The 19,858-nt window shown below is 41.4% G+C and overlaps 1 protein-coding gene across 1 annotated transcript in view; it reads right to left on the reverse strand.

The window, feature by feature from the left end:
- Positions 1 to 19,858, reverse strand: part of LOC149441552 (scaffolding CK1 anchoring protein F-like) — a 203,129-nt gene that overhangs the window by 8,675 nt on the left and 174,596 nt on the right. Inside the window, exon 4 of the mRNA XM_089657203.1 lies at positions 9,794 to 10,407. Coding sequence (XP_089513329.1) covers positions 9,794 to 10,407 — 614 coding nt within the window. The remainder of the gene's footprint in view (positions 1 to 9,793; positions 10,408 to 19,858) is intronic.

Here is a 19,858-nt window from a genome sequence, read left to right on the forward strand (position 1 = left end):
GAATTCAGGTGGAAACAACAAATTTAACTACTCCCCTTGATTTTTGGAGCTGTTTTTCACGGAAGGTCTGTATGCATTGATTGTGGATCAAAGCATTTTATATGCACAACAATTTTTCGCTGCCAACCCAAATTCAAACCTTGCCAGACCATTCGCATGGAAACCCATTACGGTTTCTGAATTTACATTTTTTGGGCCTAACCCTCAACATGGGCATTATTAAAAAAAATTAATTGCTGTTGTATTGATCCACAGACCCGATTCATCATATGCCCGTGTTCTCTGCTGCCATCGCCAGGCATAGATATGAGAGTATAATGTGTTTTATGCATTTCAACAACAATGCACTCTGTCGTCCTCAGGGTGACCCTACATTTGATCGGCTCCACAAAATTCAGCCACTCGCAAATCACCTTAACCAAAAATTTGCAGATGTCTATACTCCCTAGCAAAAAATCTGCGTTGATGAGTCCCTCATTAATTTTTCTGGTCACCTTGCATTCAAACAATTTCTCCCCAGCAAGCGTGCCAGATATGGGGTCAAGATGTAGAAGACCTGTGAGACGCAACAGGCTATACATATAAGTTTCAGATTTACAAGGGAAAAGATATTCACGTGGAGCTTCCAGGATGCCCAGACTACATAGGGAGTAGTGGCAAGATAGTTTGGGACTTTTTCCATATGGGGTACCACTTATACGTGGACAATTTTTATTCAAGCGTGCCAGTATTTAGACATTTCTACAATCTTGCAACTGGCGCATGTGGCACCGTGTGACCTAATGTGTGCCCACCATTAGAAGTGTGTGGATGCAGGGCGGTATATTCTAATCGTGGGCATACCACACACTTTTGTTGGCAGAGATTTCTTCTCTTTCTTTCATTCAGTCCACAGGCTGCATAAAAAAACAAAAAACAAAACATAGCATATACTGTATACCAAACAAGGATCAGAGACATACTGGTACATCACTAGACTTTGAATGGTTATACCAGGATGATGCCTACAGCTGCAGGCATCATCCTGGTATCATTTTTTTCAGCCGGCGATCAGCTTTCATGTAAAAGCAATCCTAGTGGCAGGATTGCTTTTACAAGCAGCAGGAGATGATGCTCCCCTCACTCGCTGCCTTCCACGGCCTTCTCGGGCAGTCCCGTGCCATCAGGGGAACCTGAGAATGCAGCCGGTGTTTCTGTAAGCTGACCATAGAGCTGATTGGAAACCAGAATGGTACCAATCATCTCTATAGTCTAAGAAATCAGAAGCTACGAGCATTTAATCACAGGATATAAACAGCACCATTTGTAAATTGGGAAAGTATCTGTTCTGACCAAAAAGTGTCAGAAAAGGCTTGATCTTCAGTTGGTTAGAAAAGTAAATGATGTGTGGCATAATCTTCTAATGCTGGGCATAAAATACCCACACACCCCCAAAACGACCTCTTTTTGGAAAGTAGACACCCAAAACTATTTGCTGAGAGGCATGTTGAATCAATAGAAGAATTTATTTTTTTACCACAAGTTTTTGGAAAATGACTAAAAAAAATTTTTTTTTTATTCACAATTGTCACTTAAATGATTTATTGCTCACACATGCCATGGGCATATGTGGAATTACTCCCCAAAATACATTCTGCTACTTCTCCTGAGTATGGGGGTACCACATGTGAGAGACGTTTTGGCAGTCTAGCCAAGTACAGGACCCCAAAATCCAATAAGCACCTTCAGGCTTTTAAACGGCTTTATTTCCTCAGTACACTTCCTGACTACCCATCACAGTTGTGGAGGCCCTGAAATGCCAGGATAGCACCAAACCCCCAAAATGACCCCTTTTTAGAAAGTAGACACCCCAAGGAATTTGATAAGAAGCATTGTGAGTATTTTGCAGATCTCGTTTGTTGCCACATATTTTTGGAAAATGAAGAAAAAAAACAAAAACATATTTTTTCTTTTCTTTTTTTATATTTCAAAACCTTGTGAGAAAAATTTAGATCTGCAAAATACTCAGCATGGCTCTTTTTAAATTCCTTGCAGTGTCTACTTTCCAAAAGTAGATCATTTGGGGGAGTCTGGTGCTATCCTGGCATTTCAGGGCCTCCGAAACTGTGATAGGTAGTGAGGAAGTGAAATGAGGAAGTTACGCACCTTCTGGGTTTCAAAGTGGTCACTGGATTTCAGGCTTCTGTATGTGGCTAAACTCCAAAAACGTCTCACACATGTGGTATCCCCATACTTGGTAGGAGTAGCAGAATGTATTTTGTGGTGTAATTCCACATATAACCATGGCTTGTGTGAGAAATACATCATTTAAATGACAACTTTTAGTGAAAAAAAAAAAAATGTTTTTGTGATTTTTCAGAAACTTGTGGAAAAAAAATGAATCTTCTATGGACTCAATATGCCTCTCAGCAGATAGCTTAGAGTGTCTACTTTCCGAAAAGGGGTCATTTGGGGACAGTTTGTACTGTCCTGGTATTTTAGCACCTCAAGAAATATGATAAGCAGTCAGAAAGTAGAAGCTGTGTAAATTCCATTATCTATACCAAAGTTTGTAGACATAACTTTCACATAAAGCAATAAATATACACTTATTGTGATTTTTTTAACCAAAAACATGTAGCAAAATACATTTTGGCCTAAATTTATGCTGAAATTTTAGTTTTTTTTGGATTTTTTTATGACCGAAATGAGAAAATATCATTATTTTAAAAAAAAAATTTCATTTTTCAGAATTTTTTTGTTTATAGTGCCAAAAATAAAAAGCGCACAGGTGATCAAATACCACCAAAAGAAAGCTCTATTTGTGTGAAAATTTTTTAATTATGTACCGTATTGCATGACCGTGCAATTGTCAGTTAAATCCTCTAGAGGGCAAGAGTTAAATGTATTCTTTACACAAACTTGTTTGTTTACATTTTTCTTCCCTGGCAAGGAGAAAAAGATACAATGTATCTTTATCTCCATTGAGAGGAGGAAAAAAAACCCAGGGGTGGGCTGCACTGTGACTGATCACTGTGATAGCCAATCAGATGCTGCATATAATGTGTTACCATGCCATGAAAGGGTTAAAGTGTAACTAAAGGCAAAACTTTTTTTTTCATTTTGGATACAGTAGGGAAGGTTCATAACCCGTAAATTTTTTTGCCATCTGTATCCCATAGAGATTTCACTTCCTGTCCTATAGGCAAAACAGGAAGTGAGAGGAAATCCCTGCAAAGCGTGTGAATCCCAATGTTACACCAGGGTCATCAGAACTAGTGTCCCCACTGGAAAATTCCCCCACTATTACTGTTCTGATGTCAACCAAAAATTTGGGATTTTCTTTTGCGTTCACTTTCAATGATACCGGTAAACAGGACTATGACGGAGGTGTAGGTAGGACAGAACACACAAAGAAGATGGGGAACACACAAAGATTTATTGAACTATGAAAGACAATCAGGATAGTTCATGGCACTCCGCGACATGCGACTTGTAGGGACACCCATGGTAAGCGGGCTCTCTGGGACTCAATGGGACCTTGGCTGTGGAATCTGGCCTCAACACAGCTCCCACACAGCGTACTAGGGACAACAGGCACACGGGGACCCAACAGGACCTTAACTAGGGGGTCTGACCTCAGCACAGCTCCCACCCAGCTTTCTAGGGAAATCCAGCTCATGGGGACTCAACGGGTCCTTAACTAGGGGGTCTGAGCGCACACTAGGGACAGTTCAGGACATGGGTGGTCTGTGGGCACAATAGGGACAGTTCATGACACGGGTGGTCTGTGCACACACTAGGGACAGTTCAGGACATGGGTGGTCTGTGTGCACAATAGGGACAGTTCATGACACAGGTGTTCTGTGCGCACACTAGGGGCAGTTCAGGACACGGGTGGTCTGTGCGCACAACAGGGACAGTTCAGGACACGGGTGGTCTGTGCGCACAACAGGGACAGTTCAGGACACGAGTGGTCTGTGCGCACACTAGGGGCAGTTCATGGCTTCTAGGGACACTCACGATAGGCGTCTTGCAGATGCTCAGCAGCAGGCAGCTTCTGGGTGGGGGGGTAGGCGACTTGCGGATGCTCAGCAGTAGGCGGCTTCCAGGGAGGTAGGCAACTTGTGGACGCTCAGCAGCAGGCAGCTTCCAGGGACCCAGCAGACAGGGCGTCTTCCCAGGGACCCTCAGCAACGGACGGCAGCCCTCACAGCGGCCAGCGTTTCAGGGGACAGTAACGATTAGCAGGCAGGGGCCCTCACCATGGCCAGCTTCTCCAGGGGCCCAGCGATCAGCAGGCAGGGGGCCTCACAGTGGCCAGCTTCTCCAGGGGCCCAGTGATCAGCAGGCAGGGACCCTCACAGCGGCCAGCTTCTCCAGGGGCCCAGTGATCAGCAGGCAGGGGCCCTCGCAACGGCCAGCTTGCCAGGAAAAGCAGCGGGAGTCATGGCTGTGGAGTCTGACCTTTGAGGAGGGGGGCTCATGCAGAGCACCCAGCGGGGATGGCTGCGGAGGCCCAGTCCCTACCCAGACCTCCCACGACAGCAGTGGCGGCGGGCCGAGGGAGAGTGGCCGGACAGCACAGGGAGAAGGGAGAGAGAGAGTGAGCCTGGTCTTGCACTGGCCTTTTAAAAGCTGCACGGGATGGCTCTGGGTTGCCCTGCAACGGCCGGCCCAGCACCGCATTGCCGGGGCAATGAGACACACTCTGGCCATGCGCAGGGAGCGTGGCCTTTGTCTCCGGCAGGGCGCCGATCGCAGGACGAGGATCGTTGGCATGCAAGGATCGTTCCAAGAAAAGGTAAGTTGTAAAGAAAGCCGACGATTCCCGCGTGATGGATGGGTTCCATCCTGCGGGGATCGTCGGCTTGCTTTACAACTTACCTTTTTGTGGAGCGGGTCCGGTGTCACCCTGTGCGGTCGGTGTCACCCGGTGCGAACAGCACCCCCCCGTACCTGCCCCGGGATGCCACTGATATACGTGATTTTACAGCTCTGGGTAGGGGGCGTGCGCCATTTGCGGCCTTGGCTGTCAATCACCGGGTCCCGGCTGGTGATTACTCGCCTGCAACCAGTGATCACTGAGTATCTCTGATAGGGGGGAGATCTGTGTATAAACAACACAGATCTCTCCCATCAGCTCCTGCACACTGCTTTGTATGGCTCTGCATAGCAAAGCCATACAAAGCAGTGTGCTACAGTGAAGCACACACACAGCCAACATACTGAAACAGCACACAGTTAACCCTTTGATCGCCCCCGATGTTAACCTTTTCTGCCCAGTGCCCTTAGTACAGTGTCAGTGCTTTTTATTAGCACTGATCACTGTATTGGTATCACTGGGGATGTCAGTGACACCAAATCAGTTCCCCCCAGTGTCAGAAAGCCCGCTGCAGTCCCCCAGTCCCGCTGTAAGTCACTGATCGCCTCCAATACTAGTAAAAAAAATTATAAATAAAAAATTCCAGTATCTATACCGCCATTTGCAAATGCTATAACTTTCATGTAAACCAATTAATTTACATGTATTGGGATTTTTTTTTTAACAAAGACATGTAGCAGAATACATTTTGTCCTAAATTTATGACGAAATTTGATTTTTTACATTTTTTTACTGGACATGTTTACCCAATTGCCCTTCATGCCCAGCTTTCAGCGCTGTCACACTTTGAATAACATTTGCACGGTCATGCAACCTTGTACCCATATGAAATTAAAAAAATAAATTTCACACAAATAGAACTTTCTTTTGGTTGTATTTAATCGCCTCTGGGTGTTTTATTTTTTGCGCTATAAACAAAAAAATAGCAAAAATTAAAAAAAAAAAGTTTTTCTTTGTTTCTTATATAACATTTTGCAAACAGGTAATTTTTCTCCTTCACTGATGTGCATTGATGAGGTTGCACTGATAGGCAACACTGATGGGCTGGCACAGATAGGCAGCACTGATGGACACTGACAGGCGGCACTGATGAGGTGGCACTCATGATGCTGCACTGATATACAGCAATGATGGGTACTGATAGGCGGCCCTGATAGACACTGATAGACGGCACTGTTGGACACTGATGGGTGGCATTGACTGATGGCATTGACTGATGGCACTGATGGGTGGCATTGATGGGTGATACTTCTAGGCACTGATGGGCACAGGTGGGTGTGACTACTGGGCAATGGTGGGTGGCACTGCTGGGCATTGATCATTAGGGCACTGATCATCAGTACCCTGATGATCAGTGCCAATCTGTTCTCTGATAATTGCTAGTTATTGGCAGTACTTTCCTCACACTGTGACAGCGTGAGGAAAGTGCAGCCAATAACTGGCAACTGTATTTGCCCACTGATCTGCTGTGTCATTGTACACAGCTGATCACATGGTAAAAGGCCTCTGTGATGGGCCTTTTATCACAACATGTGATCAGCTGTGTCCGGCTATAGTGCGTTTGCCAAGTGGTTAATAAATATTCAAAAATATAGTTTTTTTCTCAAATTTGTTGGTCTTTTTTTGTTTATAGTACAAAAAATAAAAACCGCATAGGCAATCAAATACCATCAAAAGAAAGATCTATGTGGAAAAAAAAGGTTGTAAATTTCATTTGGGTGCAGTGTTGTTTGACTGCGCAATTGTCAGTTAAAGTAACGCAGCGCTGTATCGCAAAAAATGGCCTGGTCAGGAAAGGGGGTAAATCCTCTGGAGGGTAAGTGGTTAACGAAGGCACAAACAAATAATTGACAGATGTTCTAATTCCTCTCCACCCTATCCAAAACTAAAAAAAATGTTTTCCTAGTTACACTTTAACCTGTGCAGTGCCATGCTGAATGCCTTGTGTTATTTCCATAACAGAAAACAGACAAGGGCCAGTAAGAAATATCTGAATCCATCTCATGCCACCCCAACAGGGCACATCTCTAGATGTAATCCTTACCTTGAATAGATAAAGGAACAGCAAGTTCCACTTTTTTGCCCCCTCCCCCCAAGTAAAAAACACTAGAAGAAACCTGCAAAAATGCTTACCTTGAATAATTAATATGAAAATACTTCAAGTGTAACGAAAGGCACAACTTTTATTTTTAATAGAGTAAAACTGGGTTATAACCCTTGTCATTTCCCATTGCAGAACAAAAAAATTAGTTTAGTTTCTGATCGATTCATTAATCTACAAACTTCGTTTTGCTTACTTCGTAATGAAATTTGTGCTTTGTTTTTTTATTGAATTCAAATTTTTCCAATGGATTCAGATCTATCCAAATTCATTTTGAAGAATAGCTGGTTCTATGCTATTGAAAATTTGAATTTCGAAAGACATTATATTCTATTTTATTCTATTCTATTGTAAACTATTCTAATTTTTTCTCCTATTATTTTATATTCTATTATCTTATTTTCTATTTTCTTTATTCTGTTTTACTTTATTCTTTTCTATTCCATTCTTTTATTTTCTGTTCTATGCTTTTCTATTCCTTTATTTTCTATTCTATCCTGTGTTACTCTATTCAAATCTATTCTATTCCTTTATTTTCTATTCTATTTTTTTATTTTCTATTCTATCCTGTTTTATTCTATTCATTTTGAAATTCAAATTTCAGATTTCGTCTATATTCTAACACTAATACATAGTCTTTGAAGTAAATCAGCAATAGTAAATTGTTTATATTTCGAATTTGTTTTCAAATTCGATTCAAATTTTGGATGAAATTTTGTTTTGCAATTTTTGGTTTGTTTAGATTTGTTACTATTGTAATTTGGAAATTTGAATACATCCAAATCACCGAATAAGAAAATTCAGGCCGAATTTCGATTCAGAAATGAAATGAACACATATCTACCCTTGTCCCATAGGGGAGATTGTCCTTCACTTCCTGTCCCATAGCCAAAACAGGTCATGAGGGGAAATCCCTCCAAAGTGAGGGAATCCCAGGATGTCACTTAAGCGAGTGTCCTCATTGGAAGATTTCCCCTGTTCTAGTGTCACCAGAGCTAGTGTCCTCATTGGAAGATTTCCCCTGTTCTGGAGTCAACCCAAAATTTGGGATTCTTTTTATCGTCATGTTTCATTAAAACGGTAAACAGGACAAAAAGAGAGGGTGCATCAGCCTAATAGGGGCACAGACAGCAAAAAAGCCCAAAAAACTGACAAGTGTTTAAATTCCTCTCCACTATATCCAAAACTAAAAGAAAGATTTGCTTTCAGTTAGACTTTAAATGCTCTTTTGAAGGTTTCTTATTTGGGGTAATCAAAAAAATGCATGCCATCTGTTTCTCATATAAAGGTTTTTGAACTAACCATCTTAATTATCTGTGGACCAGTGGCTTCCTGGGGGGGGAGGGGGGTGTTGGGAATTCCTGCACCCCTTCTGGATGAACATTGCCATGTTACTGGCTCTGCAGTACCACTCCCATCAGTCCAGTCAGACCTCAGGTGCTGAGGCAGGAGGAGAGGAAAGCTCTCCTAAGCTCCTCCTCAGTTCTGATGAGTCACATGGCACAGCTGAATGAAAACTCATTTTTACTCATTTTGCTAGGATAGCGGCATTGCTGGGAAAGGGGGGGTTTCTGAAGGAGGGGGCTTTGTTGGGGGAGAGAGGAGTTTTGCTGCAGGATGGAGATTTTTGCTGGTGGGGGTTTTGCTAGGGAGGTGTTGACTGTGTTTACATAGTTAGCCAGGTTGAGAAAAGACGCAAGTCCATCTTGTTCAACCAAAAGAAAAAATAAACAAATAGAAAACCTCAATATACACAATCCTATACCCACAGTAAATCCAGAGAAAGCCAACCCCCCCCCCCCCCCTGTATTCCTTGTATCAACTATTTCTTGTGTTATTACTTATAAATATTAACATCCAGTTATATTTTGTGCATTTAGGTATGCATCCAGTCCTTTTTTTAAACATTCTACTGAGCTGGCCAAAACTAGTTCTTGAGGGGCCTGTTTCACATTTTCACAGTTTTTACTCTGAAGAAGCTTCTCCATATGTGGAGGTAAATCCCCTTTCCTCCAGATGTAAAGAGTGCCCCCTTGTCCTCTGTAATGACCTGAAAGTGAATAAAAAAGGGAATGCAGTTTTTTTTTTTTTTTTTTTGCAGGAGCAGGATTTTGCTGGGGTAGGAAATAATTTTTGGTCATACAGTTTCACAACTGTCTGTTTGTTGTCTGTATATTGTTATGGTTGCTTGTATATTGTACCAGTTGCCCCTTTCTTCACAATTGCCAGTTTGTTGCCCCCATATTTTTACAACTCCCTGCTTACCACCCCCATATAGTCACAATTGCCAATTTGTTGACCTCGTATTGTCTGGTTTGCACATTTGTTACCTTCATATTGTAACATTTGACTGTTGCCTGTGTATTTTATGCATTCGTTGCATTGCTTATTTTTTGTATTGTTTATTTTAACCATTTTTGTCTATACATTTGAAGTCAAAGCTGTTTAAAGGAAAATATTACTATCATGCAGACCCCATTAGCCTGTCATCATCAAAGCCTTTTGTTTCACCATGGAGTACGACGTGTGCTGCTATTAAAGCCTTCAATTTTATTTAATTTAGCATATCGTCATTATCTCTACATTTCACTATGGTGTACTATGTGCAATACTGTTAAAAGCTTGGATTTTATTCAGCATGCAGAAAATGTCCCCTTCTTTCACCGCAACGAACGTTGTGTCACTAAAAAACCTTCACATTTTTTAAACTAAACATTCAGATAAATAAAATCTTCACTGGCCCCATTTTGTTCTTTCCAGTATTAGTGTTCAATTAGTACCATGATTACTATTAAAAATAATTATGATGTGTGGAGGTCATATCTTACCTGAAGCTCTGAGATCTTGATGGCTGCTAAAGCTGTTTTTTAGATTTGAAGCCTGTGTTGGCTTGTTCAGTATAACAAATCCTCCGTCTACTTCCTTCTCTTGAGCACTAGATTGCCGTTTGTTAAAGCTAAATCTTGATTTCTTGGGAGACTTATTTGTTTGACTCTCTTCTGCACCTTTCCCTGTTTCATTATTTATTCTAACAGCTACTTTTGGAAGGTTGCTTAAATTCACATTTTCTGGTAATTCTTGCTCAATATTAATTAGGTCCTGTAGGTATTTTTCCAGTCTTTTATCTCCTTCAGTTTCTCCCTTATGTTCAGTAGATGGTGGACCTGGAGTGCCGAATCTTAACATTTCACCTGGAGCTGGACTCCTCCCCACCACCAGTGAATATTTGGGATTGATAAGCTTACGAGCAACAGTGGAGGAACGTGGTCTGGCACCCACCATGGGACTAGGTCGCACATCAGCTATAGAAAGCTCTTTGTAAAGATTCACTTCCTCTGATATTGCATAGAGTTCACAAAATTCAATGTCAAAAGGCTCAGTGTACTGTCCAGACAAGAATGTCATAATGTTGCGATCGACTCTTAATGACGACCAAGTGAACCTATAAAGCAAGTTTTACCATTAGAACAGTTTGTTAATACTATGTAATATTGCTAACAAAGCCAATCATTGTAAAAATTAGCAGTTATGCACTACAGTAATTAATGACTATTCAAGAAAAAAAATATTTTTCGGAAGGCATTCCATCAGTTCAAAACACTAAAATTCAATGAAAAAACATAACTTCAGCATTTCAATCTTTTATATGTTACACAGCACATATTTTCTTAAGAAATCTTCCATTTATTATAAGATGTATGGTATATTGTCATTCACAGAATATTGTTGCAGTTAATTACACGTGCATCAATACTGGAGAGTGAACCAACATTGAAAAGGCTCAGGAATATTGTTTTGCATTTCACACAACATCCGTTTTCTCAGACATGATGATCACAATTGTTAATATTTAAAATCTACATTAATTACATAAATTAATCATTGTAAAGGTGAGTCTCAGTGGGCAGAGCATTTATCTTAACAAATAAAACGTCAGTTCGCCAGTTATCATATTTTATCAAACATATACATTGTATATATTCAAATCATGTAGTATGCGCTTATGTTGTATGTTTGATCATTGAAACCTATATTCCAACTCTCTTCATATCCAAGCACAAACAGAACAAGTTTATGAACCCCTAGATCAAAGGTCTCCACGCTTTCTAAACAAAGGGTCAGTTTACTGTCCTTTAGGCTTTCGGGGGGCTCTGGTGTCAGTGGGAGGACTAGTGCCACACCACTGGTTTTAGTAGAATGAATAGTGCCCCATTGCTGACATCAGTTGCATGAACTGTGTCCCATCGATGGTGTCATTGGGAGGACTGGTGCTTCATCATTGGTGTCAGTTGGAAGAATAGTGTCCCAAGGGCCAGATAAAGGAAAGCAAAGGGCTGCATTAGGCCCCTAGGCCACAGCTTGGAGACTACTGCCCTGAACACGAGTTAGCGGACACTGAAAGAGGGTACCGCATTCCACACCGGAACACAGTGCTGCCATGCTACGTAGCCAATCAAAGCCCAGACTGATTTGTGAATGTCGGCACAAAATTGGGCAAAGCTATTGAAGGGAAATGTATCACTCCATGTTGTTTCTTGTATTATTAATTGCTTTTGTATTATACCCAGAATGAGTTAATGAAAATATGCTGTGTCAGTTATGTGCTATAGAACTGTACTCACAATATTCTTTTGTTTTTTTATCTTAGCTTAGCCTTGGTAGAGGCAGGGATAGTATCCAATTATTTCTTTGTACTAACAGCACCTGTTTCTGCTATGATATAGTTAAAAGTCAAATACTTCTGTCCCATGGGAAAATAACTGTTGGTTACTTGTAACTGATTTCAAGGCCTGAGAAAAATCATGTTCACAGCCTTGACAAGTATCTAGCGAAATTCTTTTGTATGATTTTCTTTGTTACAATATAAGAAGAATCTACAAATAAAGATCAGATCGTCTTCTGGAAACCTCTGTGTGTGCATGCTAATTCTTTTCCAGAACACGGTCTCATTGGATCCAATTGGGGCCTAAACCTGCCAGTGTATTATTAGAAGCACATATCCCTTTCAGATTAATGGCTTGTCCCGGGATCGGAGAGTCATCCTATCTGGTAAGTATCTGATTTATATTTTCTGATATTTACCGTGACTAGGCTCTGGCTGAGTTCCGATGCCCACATACTTTGGAAGTATGTTTTAATGAAAGGGTATAGTGTAAAAGATTGCTGGCCGGCATAAGTACTTTTGGGAAGTACTGAAGGACACGGGTTGTCCAGAAAATATGTATGTACTTTTGGTGAGCACAGGTACTTTTGGTAAGTACTTTTGAGGACATTGGATGTCCAAGGACACGGGTTGTCCAGAAAATGTGTATGTACTTTTGGTAAGTACAGGTACTTTTGGTAAGTACTTTTGAGGACATTGGATGTCCAGGGACATGGGTTGTCCAAGAAATAAGAAAATATTGACACTGGTAGGTTTGGGCTGCCAAAATTCTGTTGCTTATCTTTCTGTCGCGTAAAGTATAAGATAATTTGTTGTGTGACACAGATGTCCAGGTGGTAAGTGTATGGACCGGTAGTTACGGGTTTTATGTTTTGCAAATGACTTGTCCTGGATGTGTATGTGGATTGTTTTTTAGTTATCATATCCCCGAAGGATTTCTCATCAGTAAGGTAGTAAAGGGATATAAACATAAGTTAGGAAAAGCACTCTTTTTTTTATCAAGGTAGTTCTAACATACAGGTAGAAAGAGTAAATTTACATTGTCCAGTAGAATTTCAGGAAGGACTCACAGTGGGAGAAGTTAAAAGACAGGTTAGAGAAAAGAGATATTATATACAGTGTCCCTTTCAGGACACAAATTAAAGGGAACATCCATCCCGTATTTTTACTTGTCTCCTGTCCTTTTTCTCTCTCTTTTTCTCTGTTTCTCTCTGCCTCCCCCCTCCTTTTTCTATTCTGTTGAGAGTGTTAATTGGTCACAGATCACTCGACCCGAGAAGGTACAGGTGTAACTAGATTCCCGTTTAGGAATTACGTTCTCTTTCTTTTTTCCTTTTTTTTTCTGAAAAGATAAAATAGGACAAAATAAGAGTAAAAATACACCTTGTCCCGAATTAGGGAAGTCATGTAAAGACTTCATAGCACGGATTTGTGGGACTGATTATTACTTAATAAATCCGTGGATAGACAATCTAGCAGGGTGAACTGAAGCAATGAGAAGTTCAAATCCATTCCCGAGAACAGGAGATAATGACACTTTTCATATGGATATGATCAAAGGATTATGTTTAGGAGATACTGAGGCTTTCCCATACTACCCAGGAGATCCACAATGGGACAGGGAGTATATGAGGGGAGGAAAAGAAAATTAGCTTAAATATGCACCTTATTAATATGATAGGGCAGACAGGAAAATAAAAAGAATAACGGAGAATCCAAAAGATAAACAGGCACCGGGATTACATGCTAGTAAAAAGAGTAGAAATAAGACAACTATAGTGGTACCTAGTATACATCCACCCCCCTATGTTCCGGGTCCGGAAAAGGTACCTCCGGTATTTCGAATATATCCCTCCTTCTCCAAAGAGGATGTGGATTTTTCCTTGCAGCCATTGCAGCACAGCAGCAAATCCAACCCACAGCCCCATCCCCCATCCCAGTCCAGGGAGCAGTGGAAGACCAACCTGAACCCCCACCCAAGGGATCCCCAGGGACACAGCAGCCAATCCCTGATTCCACACAGGATGAGGGAACGTTTTCTGCTGAAGGATTAAAAGAGACATCAGGGTCCCTATTAGTAGACTTGGTAAATAAAGCAGGAATAGGTAAAATATTCAGTCCCGGACCGGCAGGTAGAACCAGACACAAGGGCCCTGATTCACTAAGATGTGAGTCTACTAGCAGAGTCTGACCATTCAGGCAGACTCAGGTCAATCAATCAGTCGTCTGAGCGGCGTCTAACAATTCCATAGGCGAACCTCTACTTTGCTATTTGCTAATGTGGAATCCTGTCTGGCACATATTAAGGTGCAATACCGAATATATTCGCTAGATGGCGCACAAGCGCGGACTTTATTAACATTGGAGTTTTCCTATTAGCAAAAGAGAATACTTAGAATAATATAATTAGTGCATCTATATCAGTGGTTCTTAACCTTTTTGGAGGTACTGAACCCCACCAGTTTCATATGCGCATTCACCGAACCCTTCTTAATTGGAAAAATAAAATATGATTTTTAAAATTCAAAACATAGGTATATATTTATACATAGGTGCACAAAATGAACAAAACCATTAAGAACAAAGAACAAAACCATTAAAACATGATTTTCACACAAAAACAAAATAATGAATATTTACTGCAAATCAGTGTGACTTCTGCTGTTGTCTTTCAGAGGCCAGTTCAGAAATGCACGGCATTACCTTGGCAAGTACCACTCTCATGTCATTTTCGCAACAAAGTCTGTTCCTTTTCTTCGTCTTTATGTCCAGCATCCTCGAAAAGGATTGCTCGCAAAGATATGTTGTAACAAACGGTATGAAAATCTCCAGTGCTTTCTTAGCAATAACAGGGTACCTCACCATTTGTTGACACCAAAACGTTGAGAGCGTTGTTGATCTGAAGAGTTGCTGTTGAAAATGGCTCTGCTGAAGTTCAATGATTTCATCGAGGTATTCATTATTGACATCTGTTGTCTCAACACTAAACGTGAACGGCTGTCTCACCCATGCTGGATATGACTCTCTTGTAGGGAAGTATCCGTCAAGAGACTTTGCAAGCTCATCTAAGTGCGTGGCAATTGCTTGCTTCAGTTCCGCGGGTACAGAAATGCCTCCGATTCCAGATACATCTTCGATCTTACATACACAGTCGTCTAGCAGGGGAAAGTTTGTGAAGTTATCGTTCTCTATTCGTCGTTTCCATAACGGTAGCTTTTTTTGAAAAGCCTTCAGGTTTTCTTCCGCTTCGATGATGTTGACTCCACCGCCCTGCATCTGTTGATTGAGATGATTGAGAGCTGCAAAGATATCAGTCATGTACGCTAAAATGAGAATGAACTCAGAATTTTTGAAGCAATCTGCATGACAATGTTGGTGCTCTTGCAAAAACAGGGCTAATTCCACACGCATGGCAAAAACATGATTCAGCACCTGTCCCCGGGATAACCACCGAACGTTAGAATGGTACAAAAGCAGCTCGAATTCAGATCCCATTTCTTTACACAGCTCCCTGAAGATGCGGTGCCTCAGAGCACTATTTCGCACATAGTTCACGCATTCCACTACAATTTTTAATACTTCTGCCAGTTTTGGAGGCAAGGTTTTTGTTGCCAACGCATGCCTGTGCAGAATACAATGCGTAAAAATGATGTGTGGTGCATCGGCTTTCACTAGCGCACCAAAACCAGACTTTCTTCCCAGCATGGCTGGAGCTCCATCCGAACAAACTGCAGAAACCATATCCCACGAAAGATTGTTGTCCTTGAAGAAGTCATCCAAAAGTTTCTTCACATCGGCTGCCTTAGTTGTTGTTGTAAGAGGCTTACAAAATAAAAATTCTTCCTTTATCACGTCGTCTTTCACATAGCGCACGAATACTGCAAGCTGGCTTAGATTGGAAACGTCTGTGGTCTCGTCGAGTTGAAGGCTAAATTTTGCCGGGCTTGAAATCAGATCTGCAACTACTTGAGCCAAGATGTCCTTGCTCATGTCCTCTATTCTGTCGCTGATGGTGTCATTTGAAAGAGGAATTTGGGATAACTTAACTTCAGCCGCTTTTCCCAGCATGATATTCGCCATCTTCAATACATCTGGTTTTATGACTGTTTCACCAATGGTGTGTGGCTGGCCCTGCTTTGCGATCAGGTAAGCAACTTCGTACGATGCTATGAGGATCGGTTTGTTGATGGGTACAAAGCCGAGAACAGGCAGACTAGCCTTTTCATCGAATCTGGCTCTCCTCACCTTGAATTCAGCGAGCGTTGTGTTCTTGTATTTTCCATCTCCATGCTGCTTAAGGAAGTGTTCTCTTAGTTTTGCCGGTGCTAGACTAGAATTGCTCAACTTGGCATTGCAAATCATGCAGTTAGGACGCTGACTCCCATCACGTTCCCTTATACATGTGAATCCATATTGTACATATTCGTCCGACCACTTTCTTTTTTTTCCTCGACATAGTTAGTATGAAGGGATTAAAATATTAAGAAAGAAATCACGTACCATTCGACTACTGCGCACCAAATTCCCTGCAGCACAGATAGGCTAAGTCAGTGGTGGGCAACCTTTTTTTTCAACTGAGCCAAATCTCGCCAAAACCACGATTGAAATTTATTTTCAGAGCCACATTTTTAAAACTGAAAATACATAGGATGGTACACTGTTTTTAGTTTCAATAAGTTTTTATAGTAATTCATCCCCCATAGTAATTCATCCCCCATATAGTAATTCATCCCCCATAGTAATTCATCCCCCCTATAGTAATTCATCCCCCATATAGTAATTCATCCCTCATAGTAATTCATCCCCCATATAGTAATTCATCCCCCATAGTAATTCATCCCCCATATAGTAATTCATCCCCCATATAGTAATTCATCCCCCATAGTAATTCATCCCCCATATAGTAATTCATCCCCCATAGTAATTCATCCCCCATAGTAATTCATCCCCCATATAGTAATTCATCCCCCATAGTAATTCATCCCTCATAGTAATTCATCCCCCATATAGTAATTCATCCCCCATAGTAATTCATCCCCCATATAGTAATTCATCCCCCATAGTAATACATCCCCCATATAGTAATTCATCCCCCATATAGTAATTCATCCCCCATAGTAATTCATCCCCCATATAGTAATTCATCCCCCCTATAGTAATTCATCCCCCATATTAATTCATCCCTTATATAGTAGTAGTAAGTAAGTAGCAAGTAGTAAGCCAAGTCCCCCCTGTGTCAATTCACTTACCTTTGCTCCGCGCGTTCCTCTCGCCGTATTCCCGCGCCGTTCCGGTCTTCAGGGCGGACTGTGAGAGGAGCCTAGCTCCTCTCACGTTCATCACGCTGCCCCGCCTACACACATCCTGACAGCCAATCACTGGCTATCAGGATGTGAGTGGCAGCGAGACTGGCCAATCATTGCATTTGAGCGCGCTGCCCTGGCTGTTTTTTTTTTTGGATCACGCTGCAGAGTCCCTGCCGCCCGAGAGGAGGGAGGGGAGCGGGCGCCCGGCACACAAGAGCCGCATTAAAGCGTGTAAAGAGCCGCATGTGGCTCGCGAGCCGCGGCTTGCCGACCACTGGGCTAAGCGATGTTGCGTGACCACCTGCAGCCAATGATGGACAAGCGGGGCATGTCATCACGAATCATATGAGTCGGGTGTGGGTCTTCACCTCCGCCGAACCCGCGAGACTGACTCACCGAACCCCTGGGGTTCGATCGAACCCAGGTTAAGAACCACTGATCTATATTATAATTTTTTTTTTTTTGCTGTTTCTCCAAAATGATCAGACAACTAATGCATTTACTAATGAATGTCATACATTCTATTTTTAAATGTTAAACATTTTCACACTTATATCTCAAATAATTTGGAATAGTGGTGTGACCCTCCTGCGCTCCAAATGTGTATTAAAATAATAAACCAAATAAATAAATAAATGTATAAATCCCAAAAGGAGCTGCTAGCATTAAATCATATACCAGTGATCAAGTGAATGTAAAACATAAGGAATGCTGCGCTACATTCAAATCAAATTGTGAATGTGGGATCCCAAAATATCAAATCAAAGAGTGTGACAATATTAACAATATGAATCTATAAGTGCTTACTGATAATACCAAAAATCAAATAAATCACTCAAAAGATATAGAAACACAAAAAACTATATCTATAAGTTTGTGCATGAATACACATACATATAATTAAATCACACGTGCTGTGAAGTGAAAAAATAACCATAATATTGGTACACGCAAACTTATATCTCAAAGTCCAAAAAATAAATAAATATTGTAGGTGAACAAAACAATAAAACGGTGCTTCCAAATTATACTGTTAGTGACCACAAGTGAAAAAAACCCGTGCAGGTTTCTGGGTGTATATAGATCTACGAATCCAACCACCTTCTGGATTAGCCTCTCACCTCATCCCTTCGACCCTTGCGGGTCAAAGAGCTATAGTGGATCCCTCTCACAGATCCTCCAGGCACCAAAGCACTCCAAGACCGCTCTCAGGGTATAATATTCCCACTCAGGCTCTTCTCCAGGAAAAGTTGAAATATCAATCTCTCAGAATGAGACAAAGGAATCCTCCCATAGTGTAGTATATTTATTATACCATAGGAACATGTAACAAATATTGAAATAGGAACTCACGTAGCAGCCAGTCCACACTAAAGCCTCATGCTTTCAGATGAGGATATGTCTGTTGGGTGTACAGCTGGATGCACAGGTGTACCAAGATGGCCGCCACGCCGGAAATACGTCACCGCGCTACGCCGACGCGTTACGTCACAATGTCATGTGACTTCATCAGGGCCCTGATGAAGTCACATGACATTGTGACGTAACGCGTCGGCGTAGCGCGGTGACGTATTTCCGGCGTGGCGGCCATCTTGGTACACCTGTGCATCCAGCTGTACACCCAACAGACATATCCTCATCTGAAAGCATGAGGCTTTAGTGTGGACTGGCTGCTACGTGAGTTCCTATTTCAATATTTGTTACATGTTCCTATGGTATAATAAATATACTACACTATGGGAGGATTCCTTTGTCTCATTCTGAGAGATTGATATTTCAACTTTTCCTGGAGAAGAGCCTGAGTGGGAATATTATACCCTGAGAGCGGTCTTGGAGTGCTTTGGTGCCTGGAGGATCTGTGAGAGGGATCCACTACTGCTCTTTGACCCGCAAGGGTCGAAGGGATGAGGTGAGAGGCTAATCCAGAAGGTGGTTGGATTCGTAGATCTATATACACCCAGAAACCTGCACGGGTTTTTTTCACTTGTGGTCACTAACAGTATAATTTGGAAGCACCGTTTACTGTTTTGTTCACCTACAATATTTATTTATTTTTTGGACTTTGAGATATAAGTTTGCGTGTACCAATATTATGGTTATTTTTTCACTTCACAGCACGTGTGATTTAATTATATGTATGTGTATTCATGCACAAACTTATAGATATAGTTTTTTGTGTTTCTATATCTTTTGAGTGATTTATTTGATTTTTGGTATTATCAGTAAGCACTTATAGATTCATATTGTTAATATTGTCACACTCTTTGATTTGATATTTTGGGATCCCACATTCACAATTTGATTTGAATGTAGCGCAGCATTCCTTATGTTTTAAATAATTTGGAATGTCTCATAATTTTATAATAATAATGTGTAATAATTTGGAATAAGTTCCCAATATAATGATATAGCTTCCTTCTCTTTAATCACGTAACTATTCTATGTTAAAGTCAAGTGCAGCGCTATAAATGCATGTAATCAATAATGAACGCATGTAAAAACCAAAAAGTGCAAAGAATTGAAACAACGATGTAAAATTGTAAATTATGCTAAAATAAGTTTATATAATCATTCCTGAATAATGGAATGTCCTTCGTGTCAGAGTACCAACTCAGAGAGTGCCTATGAATGGCACGTGTGGTTTCTCCGTGACGGACAGTAGTGCATGAACTCGTGAAGGGTAAACCACCCTTGGGACTGGTCTACACTCACCAGAACAAAAGTATTAATGTGCATGGGTTATACACATCACACATCTGGGGGTGCAGCGGTATGCTGGCAGCTATGGGTTAGTCATCCAGCTCCATCCATCCATCAGGGTGGGTGCCCAAATGGTCCTGGGGAGGAATTAGCTCAGCCACAGGAGCCAGAAAGGTGCTCAATAGTGTAGTACACTGTCACAAGGGTGGATGACCTTTCATGCA

This window comes from Staurois parvus, unplaced genomic scaffold (assembly GCF_062004578.1).
Source record: "Staurois parvus isolate SC_StPar_1 unplaced genomic scaffold, SC_StPar_1.0 ptg000977l, whole genome shotgun sequence".
Taxonomy (NCBI): Eukaryota; Metazoa; Chordata; class Amphibia; order Anura; family Ranidae; genus Staurois; species Staurois parvus.